The 12,124-nt window shown below is 36.0% G+C and overlaps 1 protein-coding gene across 1 annotated transcript; it reads left to right on the plus strand.

The window, feature by feature from the left end:
- The first annotated feature begins 92 nt into the window (after positions 1–92).
- On the plus strand, positions 93–9,447 carry LOC135750319 (cytochrome P450 2B4-like). Its single transcript, XM_065269111.1, has 9 exons — positions 93–2,477; positions 2,566–2,725; positions 4,108–4,260; positions 4,470–4,630; positions 4,792–4,965; positions 5,158–5,299; positions 7,671–7,858; positions 7,953–8,094; positions 8,180–9,447. Exons 1-9 carry the CDS (start codon positions 2,283–2,285, stop codon positions 8,368–8,370), a joined length of 1,506 nt encoding a protein of 501 aa, XP_065125183.1. The 5' UTR covers positions 93–2,282; the 3' UTR covers positions 8,371–9,447.
- Positions 9,448–12,124: the final 2,677 nt, after the last annotated feature.

The following is a 12,124-nucleotide window of genomic DNA, read 5'->3' on the forward strand; positions in this document are numbered from 1 at the left end:
GTGTCGGTTTGCAAACTTTGGTTTCGCAATTATAATAATAATAATAATAATAATAATGTTAGTGTGTGCTTAATGACCTGAATGTCGTGCAGAATCTTAAAGTCCCACTGTGGTGAAAATCAAGTTTTTGTTGTTTATATATCTATGTGGTGTTTTTAATATGCTTTAAAGGAAAACACCACAGTTTTTCAATATTTTACTATGTTATTACCTCAACTTAGATGAATTAATACATCCCTTTCTTTTTTCAATGCGTGCACTTAATCTTTGTACAGCGTGTCGTAAATGTGTTAGCAATTTGCCTAGCCCCATTCATTCCTTAGGATCCAAACAGGGATGAATTTAGAAGCCACCAAACACTTCCAATTTTTCCCTATTTAAAGACTGTTACATGAGGAGTTACACGAGTAAAGGGCTCGTTATAGTTGTGCGTAGGTCTTTACGGCGTAGCCGCGACAGCGTAGGTTCCGCGTCGGTTTTCATTTATACTTTTGCGTCGTCAACGTGCAAACACGCCCGCTTTTAAAAATTTTGCGAGGTGTACGTCAGGCTACGCACAGGCTACGGATAACTTACTGAGTAGCTACGCTGTCGAGCTTGCGCGACTATAAATCGGGCTTAAGTATGGTGACACAAAATAAAACTTTTGTTTGGAGCCATAGGAATGAATAGGGCTAGGCTAAATGCTAACACATTCAAGAAGCGCTGTACAAAGATTAAATATGCATTGAAAAGGATAGGTATGTATTAATTTCCTTTAAATAGTAACTTAACCCTAAACCAACTTTTTTTAGTTAATGATCTGTAAGAATGATGCTTTATTAGTGTTGTTTATTGATTTTAGTAAGTTTTTTGACATTTGGATATAAAGTGTTTCAATACTACAATATATGGTGTAAAAACGCCTGAGTGCTGCCCTCTTCAGGTTGAACGGTGGCTACTGCAGTTTAATTTTCCTATTGAATGTTGGGTCCAAAAAACCTTGTGATGTAAGCAGGTTCAAGCTCACCACGCCCTTGTTACGATCTCACCACACACTTGGTACGAGCTTAGTTCTTCCGCTCTATCTCCGTTGGGATCTGCCCACTTTTCATGCATTTTTCAAATATTGCCAGTGGATGGAGTCAGGTTTAGTCAAATCATGCCAATTCCTTAATCAACAACACCATTGAGGAGTTTTTTTTTTAAATAATATTTAGGTTTTCCAAAGACCTCTCATTACTGCGGTTTATAAAGCGCCTTGGTTTGCTATAAATACACATGTAACCAATCACATCATCACATTTGTAATCACATGCAATGTGTAATAGTCCTGCTAACTGCGAAACAGTTAGTGCCACAAAGGTGCAGTTCACGTATGCATTGTGAAACTGGACTTGGCAGTTATGTGTCTAAAATTGCCAAAGTTTGCATCTGTTTATATGTACAAAATTATGGAGGCGGAGACTCATTTGGATATTCAGTGATCCGCCTATACTAAATGACGGAATTGCATTTAAGCAGTTTTAAAGCATGAAGAAATCACAGGAAAAGTTTGCCATTTCATATTGTTTACATGTTTTTTAGGTAAAAATTTTGAGTCACATATTTTCAGATATGGTTTCCACTGCAAATGTTTGGTGCACATTGCTACTGTTTGTTATAAATGTCATGGCCTGTATGTTTACATTGCTGCAAAATGTAGAGATAATGCATTGCATGTCATGAATGTGTCAGTTTAAAGTAAATGCTGATCATGCTTTACCTTTGCCACAGCTTCACCCTTACACACCTAATGATGGACAGATTAAGAAGTAGAATGGAAGTCAGTTTCTATTGGCTGTGATGGGATTAACTTTCATTGTAATGCTATCATAGAGATTTAAATCATTTATTAACTGAACTGCACTGATCTTTTTGTTTATTATTTGCGTTGAGTAAATGTCTGAACTTTGGTCAGTCCATGTTTTTTTCGGTGTATTGGTTACTATTAGCAAAACCACGGTTTTACTACAGTAGTCATGTTTTTTTTATAACTGTAGTAAAACCATTGTTAATTTTCTTAAGGAAATTTCACTTTCCAACTCTGAAACACCGGAATACAGACAGATTTTTGAAGGCGACCTTTATTCTCAATGTTTGAACGTGTAGCTATGCATGTATAGCATAATCTGATCTACACAAGTAACATGAATAGGCATGTCAAAGTGTTTTTCAAACAGTCTCCTCCCACTTCCTCTGTGTGTTTATAAAGCAAACCAGCAGTCTGAGGATTGTTTTTGTCCCACAGTAAATCTGGAACAATGTGGACGGCTGTGAGCAATTTAGATGCATGTACCGTAGGCCTTGCTTTGCTTCTGGGCTTGATCTCTTTAGTTCTGTATGAAATATTTCGGATTAATTTCTCCAGAACCCAAAATCCGCCCGGGCCAACACCTCTGCCTTTTGTGGGAAACTTACCACATGTTTGGAAGAATCCAATGGAGTTTGTTAAAATGGTGAGTATTTAATTGCATCTGTTTTCATGGACAATATTGTAAAAGTGTACAAGTGAGATCATTTAACTCTATGAGTTATGTTGTGCAGATGCCCAAGTATGGAGAGATGAGCACTGTGTTTATAGGAAGAAAGCCAGCAATAATGTTAAATACAATCCAGATCACCAAGGAAGCCCTGGTCCAGAATGCTTCATCTTTTTCTGGAAGACCACATGTGCCGGTTCTAGATTGGGTAACTGATGGATATGGTGAGTAGCGGTTGTATGTATTTGACATCTGTAGCTGCTGTGATTTGCTGGGTCTTATTGTGCTTACAGAGATTCAATTCAATGCAAAGCATGGCCAAGATACAGCAGTTAATGATGCTCAAAAAAGTTGCTTATCAGGTTTCGACAAAGCTTTACTCTTAAGTATTTATTAATGATATTCGTTTGTGACTTTGCACTAGTAATGCAAACTACATGGTCTGCAAGCATTGTTAAACAGTGTTTGAAATGAGCTGGGGTGGTCCCGGACCTCCTATAAGCATTGAGGGACCACCTATAAAGCACAAAAATATAAATAAGGGGGTCCCCTGGTTTTTATTCAAATTAAAATGTCCATTATACTCTCAAGTGCGCCTCACACTGTTTTCTGGAGGAATTGAGAGATTGTTGGATACTTGCTGCATCCTTATACTATACTATACTTGATTATAATAGATTTGGGATTGAGTTAAGGGCTTTTAAAAAATAATTTTCAAACTTTTATTTCACACTAGTTTAAGGGATAAAAAATGTTTAGTGTTTGAGTTAAGGGTAATTATATATATATATATATATATATATATATATATATATATATATATATATATATATATATATATATATATATATATATATATATATATATATATATATATATAAACGTTGATCCAGGACCAACAAAAAAATGATAATGCATCTTACTTTGTGAAATCACAGCGACCCAAAGTTTTATTATTAGACCATCTAGGACCAATCAGATTCCATATTTTCTAACAAACTTTAAACTGGTTTGACCAGCAGGGACTTGCACATTATAAACCTAATAACAGTATTAACAAGTATATACAAGTGCATATAAGTATTAACAAGTATATAAGCTAATGCTAAGCAGAATTGCATGTTTATCCAAGAAAAGAGAAGGTGAAATGCTGAAACATGATGCCCGGGTAACTTCATAAAAAGACCATTATATCTCTGAGGTTTACTAAAAGTCAAAAGGCTTTGTATCGTCTTTAGAAGTTGCTCAATGAGTAAACACTATAGCTGCAGTTTGACATGGGCCTGGTTATCCATAATGCATAAAGCTTTTGTCCTGAAGACAACCCAGCTCCTCCAACACACCTCTCTGTATTTATCAAGCAACCCTGAACACTTTGATTAGCCAATTCAACTGTGTTTGATTGAGGTTGGAGCTAAAATCTGCTGGATGGTAGCTCATCAGGAGCAGGGTTGGAATAGCACCTGGTTTATGCATTATGGATAACCAGGCCCATGAAGACCCCTAGCATAAACAATGTATATGCAGTATATTTCCCCTAGCAGTATATGAAAATGCATCTGTTTGGGTCATTTGTATTGTTTAACACCTAATGTTTTCATTGTAGGTATAGTGATGGCACAGTTTGGTCACTCTTGGAGACAGCAAAGAAGATTTGCTCTCCACACACTCAGGAATTTCGGCTTGGGGAAGAAAACTATGGAGGAACGTGTGTTAGAAGAAGGACAATGCCTGATTGTTGAAATGTGCAAAGCAAAAGGTTTCTGTGTGTTATGGGTTGCCATCAAAACGTGAAGCAAATCTTTTCAAAAATTATCAAAAAAAGAAAAACAAACAAATGCAAATTAGAAGCGTTTCCATCCATTTGTAGAGCGCATGCCAGTGACCTACTTTACGCATATACCTGGACAAAAACTATGAAATATATCAAATCATTTTTAAGAGACTAACACATTTTCTTTGTTGAAGGAGCTGCATTTGACCCCCAACATATGATACAAAATGCAGTTTCCAATATGATCTGTTCCATCGTGTTTGGAGATCGCTTTGAATACGATAACAAAAGCTTTGGATATCTTCTGAAAATACTCAACGAAAACATCATGATGGCAGGGTCATTCATTGGGCAGGTATGAACGGGTAGCAGATGTAATGCAATGAATTGAGTAAAAACTAAAAACCTTGGATTCCATCTGGATATTTTCCTAGAAAAGATCTTTTAGTACAATTGCAGATAGAGCGCAAGTGAACTCGACTCTCTGACTGTTGTACATTTTGTTTTCTTTCCTAGTTGTTTAACTTGGTTCCCTTCATCAAGCACTTCCCCGGGCCGCACCAAATAATGCGCCGTAATGCTGATAAGTTAAAAGGTTTTATCAGGGAAGCTGCTGAAGAACACCACAAAACTCTAGACCCGGACAACCCGCGGGACTATATCGATGCCTACCTGCTGGAGATGGAGAAAGTGAGACATTATCGTAATAGTAACTGTGTAGTATTTGATTATAAAGTTTAGTGCTCTTAAATTGCACCCTTCCTCATTCCCACTTAGTCAAACAGATTTATCATTGTCTTCAAGAATACTTGGAAATATGTAGACAACTAGATTACTTTTGACTTTAAGAAGTTGACATGCATTTTATTTTTTTCTGAGCAGCAAAAATCAACAGAGGACTCCACGTTTCATGAGATGAATTTGGTTATGACTGTGTGTGATCTGTTTTTGGCTGGAACCGACACAACGGCGACCACTATCAGATGGGGTCTTATCTATCTGAGTCAAAACCCTGATGTACAAGGTAGAAAGTTCATCATAATCATGCTTCAGGTGTACTGATGTGTGTTGAATTTAAGAGTAGTTCACACATTTTCCAAAGCTGAACTACTTTCTTTAACCCCTTCAGACCTGCGTCCACTGGAATGGACGTCACATGTTTTGTGGTTCAAACCAATAAAAATGCTGATCAACCAAACAAAATAAGGCACTGATTAAACACTGGTCTAAAGAGTTTAAGGAAACATTGTAAAGTTGTTTAGCTGAATGTACAATGTGACCTTTTTTATATAATGAACTAAATAGCGCTGAACATGGTTGATTTCCTTTTCCACAGAGGTAGGTTAGCAGACACAAGTAAATATGCTAATGCATTTGTGAAGGATTTAAAGGGGACATATCACAAAAAGCTGCTTTTTCTATGTTTTAGTGCTTAGGAAATGTTTTATTAACTTTTAAGTTAATTTGAAAAAGGTTAATCCAGTAACTTAGTGCATGTCCACTGTGAGAGACATAATCTAAAAATAAATCCAGAAATTACAATGTATGTTTTTTAACTATTTATGTGTATGATAAATCTGTCAATCAGCTAGAATTCTGACCCTCAAAGACCTGTTAGTCTGCCTTTAAAATGTCCACCTCCACATTTATTATCCTAAATTAGATGCACCTGTTTGAGGTCGTTAGCTGCGTAAAGACACCTGTCCACCCCATACAATCAGTAAGAATCAAACTACTAACATGGCCAAAACCAAAGAGCTCTCCAAAGACACTAGAGACAAAATTGTACACCTACACAAGGCTTGAAAGGGCTACAGGGAAATTGTCAAGCAGCTTGGTAGAAAAAGGTCCACTGTTGGAGCAATCATTAGAAAATGGAAGAAGCTAAACATGACTGTCAATCTTCCTTGGACTGGGGCTCCATGCAAGATCTCACCTTGTGATGATCCTAAGAAAGGTGAGAAATCAGCCCAGAACTACACGGGAGGAGCTGGTCAATGACCTGAAAAGAGCTGGGACCACCGTTTCCAGGGTTACTGTTGGTAATACACTAAGACGTCATGGTTTGAAATCATGCATGGCACGGAAGGTTCCCCTGCTTAAACCAGCACATGTCCAGGCCCGTCTTAAGTTTGCCAATGACCATTTGGATGATCCAGAGGAGTCATGGGAGAAAGTCATGTGGGCAGATGAGAACTTTTTGGTCATAGTTCTACTAAACGTGTTTGGAGTTGGTGAAAAACTGCAGGAAACGCTTGACCTCTGTAATAGCAAACAAAGGCTACTGTACCAAATATTAACATTGATTTTCTCAGGTGTTCTGCAGCTGTGTCATGCAAATAAATAACCTACGATGACAATTTCAGACCCCTCCATGAATTCTAAGTGGGAGAACTTGCAAAATAGCATGGTGTTCAAATACTTATTTTCCTCACTGTATCATGAAAATCTGACTTTTTCTATGTTTATGTGCTTCTATTAACCTAGAAAATGTGAAAAAGATCAATCCAGTAACTTATGGTGCGTTCACACCAGACGTGAATGAAGCGCGTTAAGTGCAATTGATTTACAAGTTAAGTCAATGCAAAGACTCGCTAGATATCTGCGGCGTGATTCAGGCAAATGAGGCTGCGTTTCGGGGATTGAAAAATCCGAACTTTGGCGAATATTTGCGCTGCGTTTACCTATTAGGAGCTTGCTCTAGTAATGACGTGATAACGACAAAGCGAGCTAAGGCAGAAATACGAAACAACAATAGAGGACAAAATAATTGTCACTGTAGGTAGACACACGGAGCCGTACTTTTATAGAAACAGGAATAAAAAGGATTTTTCTTGAAAGAGAGTGAGGAGGTGGGACAATATGTTACGTTGTTCAAAACACTCTTTACTCAATTTAAGCTATATATACATATTGAGATTACAAGCTAGCTAAAGCCGGCAAATTGAGCGTATTCGCGTCTGAATTTCTAGCACAATTGACGTGAGTTAACTCAAAATGTTCAAAGTGTCCAACTATACGCGAATAGCGCAATTTATTCACAGCTGGTGTGAACCCACAGTTAGTTTTGCTTTCTCTGCAAACATGTGAAAAAAAGGTCATTGAAATTTGTCTCCCCTTGTGATGTCAGAATTATTATAATAATACCGGGCCTTATCCAGCCACGACACTGCCATGTAGTGCAGAGAAAGAGAATAATTGACAGCATTATAATAAAATATCTATATGGTAAATTTTTAAGCTAAAACTTCACATATGCACTCTGATGACACCAAATATTTATTTTACATCATAAAAAAGTCTTGCGAATGTCCCTTTTAAGAGACAAAGGATAGATTTGTGTCAGACATACTGGTTTTTCCACCCCAAATTCACATTGCCCTGTGTCTTACCAGAGCGATGTCATGAGGAGATTGTTCAGGTGTTGGGTTATGATCGTCTGCCCAGCATGGATGACCGTGACAAACTTCCATACACATACGCCACTGTTCATGAGATTCAGCGCTGTGCAAACATCGCACCGTTGGGTGCAGTTCACGAAACCACTCAGCCTTCAAAACTACGAGGATACGACATTCCCAAGGTAATAAACGCTCGGAATGGATGAGTGACTTTGGTTGAACAGCTGGCATTAACCAAAATATAATGGCTTTCTTACAAACTTTGTGTCTTTCTAGGAAACTCAGATAATGGCAAACCTAACAGTGATTTTAAGTGATAAAGAGCACTGGAAACATCCAGACACTTTTAATCCAGAGAATTTCTTAGATGATAATAAATGTTTCTGCAAACCGGAGTCTTTTCTGCCTTTCTCCTTGGGTAAGTGACTGATCTTTTTGTGACAGTGCAAATCACCAAGAGCCCCAACAGTATGGCTGATATTTTGTTTAATCTTCATCATCAGGTCCAAGGGTTTGTCCTGGGGAGACCTTAGCAAAGACCGAGCTCTTCCTCTTTATCACTTGCCTTCTACAAAAGCTTCGTTTCTCATGGCCACCAGGTGCGGAGAGCCCAGAAATGGATGGGATTTTTAGTATGGTTCGCTCACCACAGCCGTTCAACATCATCTGCTGTAGCAGAGGAGCCAATGAGTGATCATCTACAGTATAATAAATACAAAACATCTTAAGAAAGGCTCCTAAAGTTATCCTAGATGTTTTGAGATGGAAGAGATTTGAGTAATGTTGTTGAAGAAGTTGAACACTTCTTTTTAGTAACATTAGACTAGTTAAGATTACATTATGCATTTAGCAGATGCTTTTATCCAAAGTGATTTGCAGTTCATTACAATGTATATATTATACTATACAAGATCTCAGAGATGGATAAAAAGTGTTAGCAGATATTTCACCTATTTGTTGAACTGTACATTTTATTTTGTTGTCATTGCCATACCACTGTGAAGCATTTTTCTCATGATGTAATCTCAGGTTGGAGTACCTCAAACAAGCCTGTACGGGGCAACATTAGTACTGTGATGGTTTTGAAACAAACTAAAGGGTGGATGGGTTGTAAAGCACTTGTAAAACTGACTGGTGCTGATGTCATACTATTATGCACATTATTATAAAATCAGAAAATGTACACGCACACTATTAGCCATTTTACTGTAATGCAAATCTTTTTATTCTTTTTTTACATATATTAATTATTTTAACATAAAATTAAACATTTTATAAAATTTGAGTGAATGTACAGTATTTGAACTGCATGAATCTCATTTCATACCAAAATAGAAAGAATGTGTTTAAAGATTTTGTCATTTTTACATCCACATTTTTGTCATGACATATCAGTGCTGCCCTACACATTGATTTTTGGGGTGTAGTCTTAAAAATGATATTCACCAATTTGAACAGCACATGTAATTTCATTTATTATGAAAGCATCTGGGTTCATAAATTACAATCTGCATGTAAAGTCCCATAACCCAGCAGTTAAAAGTCACCATTATGGTGATTAGTGTTTCCTTTAGTTAGGCATTTGTCCCTTGACCTTCTCTGAGTTAATGCTCCATTTTAAGCAATTGGGTCATTCTGAAAATGCTGGCTTTCCTGTCCCGGTCTCAACCACCAGGAAAACACTTAAAAGTGTCAGATAATGACACAAAATATATGTTTTTTGTTTTAATTGAAGTGTTTTATTATTAATAAAACATATGTGAGACAGTAATATTGCAAACCATTTTTTATATATATTGTAGAACATGATCAGTACCATGAAATTGGATTGTCCCTCAGGCCAGGAGTCCTGGTTTAGTGACATATTTTGAGTTAAAAAATATATTATTCTCCCCCTTTAAATGCCATAATACAAAGGGAAGTAGTACAGTTATTTACTTAAAAAACTAAAATATCAACTAAATATTATAAATAATTTACAGGGAATACCTACTGGTTAAAAATTTAAAATGTAGCTTGGATGTAGCAAGCTACCATTGATGTAGCTTAGCTTGCTACATTTCCCAGGGGGGTATATTCAGTGTAGTGAAGCTTCATTTAATGTGAAGTAACATTTTCCAAGTAGCTTGGCCAACACTAATAATAATCGTATGTTTTGTCATTGGTTTCACTTTGCGTCACTGGTGTTACATTGCGTCACTGGTGTTACCGCATGGCATATTGGTTTTCTTGCATCATAGTTGCCCCAGTTTTGTAGAATATGGTTTTTGTATCTACCTTACTGTTGTTGCATTCATTAGTAAGCGTTTTAAGGATATCATCATTCAATTTTGATCACTCAAACTCAATTATTTCTAATGTTACAACAAAAAACACAATGGTAGAAATAGAAAAAGTTCCCACTATAGAACTTTACGCATGCCTGTTTAAAGTAAATTATTACTAATCAAGACAATTTCTTAATATTACATTAACTTTTTCTGTCTTGAATTATGTATGCAAATTAACTAGTCAAATTACATTCTGGGAAGCCTGAATTGTCATCTAAATATAGGTAACACCAGTGACAAAAAAGCAGCAGAAGCATTTTTTATGTAATGTACACTGTAAAACCTAAAAGTTAACTCAACTCAAACCATTTAGGTAAACCGGTTGCATTAGTTTTATAACGCATACATTTGAGTACTGTGAACTTAAACAAATTGAGTCATATGCAGTTATGCACTTATATTTCAGTTCACACTACTTAAATATAAGTGCATAATTGCACATGACTAAAGTTCACAGTACTTAAATTTATGTGTTTTAAAACTTAAATGGTCTAATGCAATCGGTTTACTTAAATGGTTTGAGTTAAGTTAACTGTTAGGTTTTACAGTGTAGTAAAATATAAAAATACATAAAGCTGTCATTTAAGCTGATTTATAATGTTAAGAGTCAACTATTATATGACTATAAGTTTTGGTATAAAAAAGAATTACATTTTTAAAAAGTTGTCTGTTCAAAAAGCCACCATTTTCATAGAATGACCCATGTCTTCTCAACTAAGCCCAAACAAGAAAATTGGTTTAACTTATATATTTTTGCCCGTCCAACATTTCATTAATTGGATGTTTTACAGTGTGATCATTCAGCAGCTTTGGATTGAGGAGGAGAGGGCAGAAACTTCTGGCTTTACTCCCTTCAGAATGTCTGGACAAAAGATCACGAAGGTCTTGCTTCAGTTTCAACAGGTCTGGGTTTGATGCTGAATGAGGAATACGTTTTCCCCTCTCAAATCAACTTTTTAATTAAATTGTGTTGTTCCTCTGAGCAATGATTGAACGGTCCATTTTACTTAGAAATTCAGCAGCAGACATATTTCATACAAGAGTGAAACATTTGCTTCCAGTCTTTCGCAATAAAGGAATAAATGACACGTGGGTTTTTTTCACAGGATGAACTCATTTTCCAAGTAAACTTCACACTGCTTTTATTTTGATCAAGCCACTTTCAATCAATGAGTCTATAACTCAGAACCAGTAGTGTGGATATCATTACAAATGGGTCTATTGTTTTTCTATTACACTACTACATCTGTAAGTAATTAATTTCCAATGCAGAAATATTAACAGTGGTTTATCAGCTTACTGTTGTGGCACTGCTATTATTTTGAACATAACTGTATATATATCTGTACAGATATAAGCTAATGCTAAGCAGAATAACATGTTTATCTCCAGAGAGAGATGATGTAACAACATGATTCCTTGAGTAACTTAACTTCTTACACCCTGAGGTTATTGTGGGTTTGGTCTACGCAATTTCAAAAACTCCCCATACCCACATGCAGAGGTTTACATACCAATGTTTGGTAACATATTACAGGAAACCCTTTGAAGTTACATAAAACACTGTTGAAAGTGCTAGACATGGTTGTATGTGTTGTCAGTCCTCTAATAAACACAAAAATAAATGGGTGCTTTTTGATGTTATTTTTTCTAAAGTCTTTATTTGAAATTAAATGATGTTTATTTAGGTAATATTTTTATGTAACACCGTGTCCGTCCATCTATGAGTAATTTAAGTGCTTAACACAAAAGATGAGAATTATTGCCTGTGGATCTTGACCGTGGGCTATAGATATTAATCCACACTATACTTTAATACTGCTACATGTGCATTGGGAAATGAACAATGAACATTTTTGTACAGTTTTTATTTTTTATTTCTGTGTTCACATTAATTTGTGATGCAAAATGTCAAATATTTTAATACCCCTATTTTTGGAGGGGTCCAAAAAGTGTTTTTATTTTATGTGTAAAATAAGGATTTAAAACGTATTGGCTTTATTTTTATTAGCTGTATTCCTATTTTGCTTGCCTAAAGACAAAGGCTTTAGGTAGGAAAAACATAACGCCCAATGAGAAAATTATGTAGTGCCAAAAAAATCTCCCCTATAGCAAACC

This window comes from Paramisgurnus dabryanus, chromosome 21, assembly GCF_030506205.2.
Source record: "Paramisgurnus dabryanus chromosome 21, PD_genome_1.1, whole genome shotgun sequence".
Taxonomy (NCBI): domain Eukaryota; kingdom Metazoa; phylum Chordata; class Actinopteri; order Cypriniformes; family Cobitidae; genus Paramisgurnus; species Paramisgurnus dabryanus.

Excerpts from the sequence above, each read along its gene's own strand:
- LOC135750319 (XM_065269111.1), top strand. The coding sequence starts at position 2,283 with ATGTGGACGGCTGTGAGCAATTTAGATGCATGTACCGTAGGCCTTGCT. Across the intron at positions 2,726-4,107 it reads TTGGGTAACTGATGGATATG|GTATAGTGATGGCACAGTTT; the intron begins GTGAGTAGCGGT and ends TTTTCATTGTAG. Across the intron at positions 4,631-4,791 it reads CAGGGTCATTCATTGGGCAG|TTGTTTAACTTGGTTCCCTT; the intron begins GTATGAACGGGT and ends TTTCTTTCCTAG.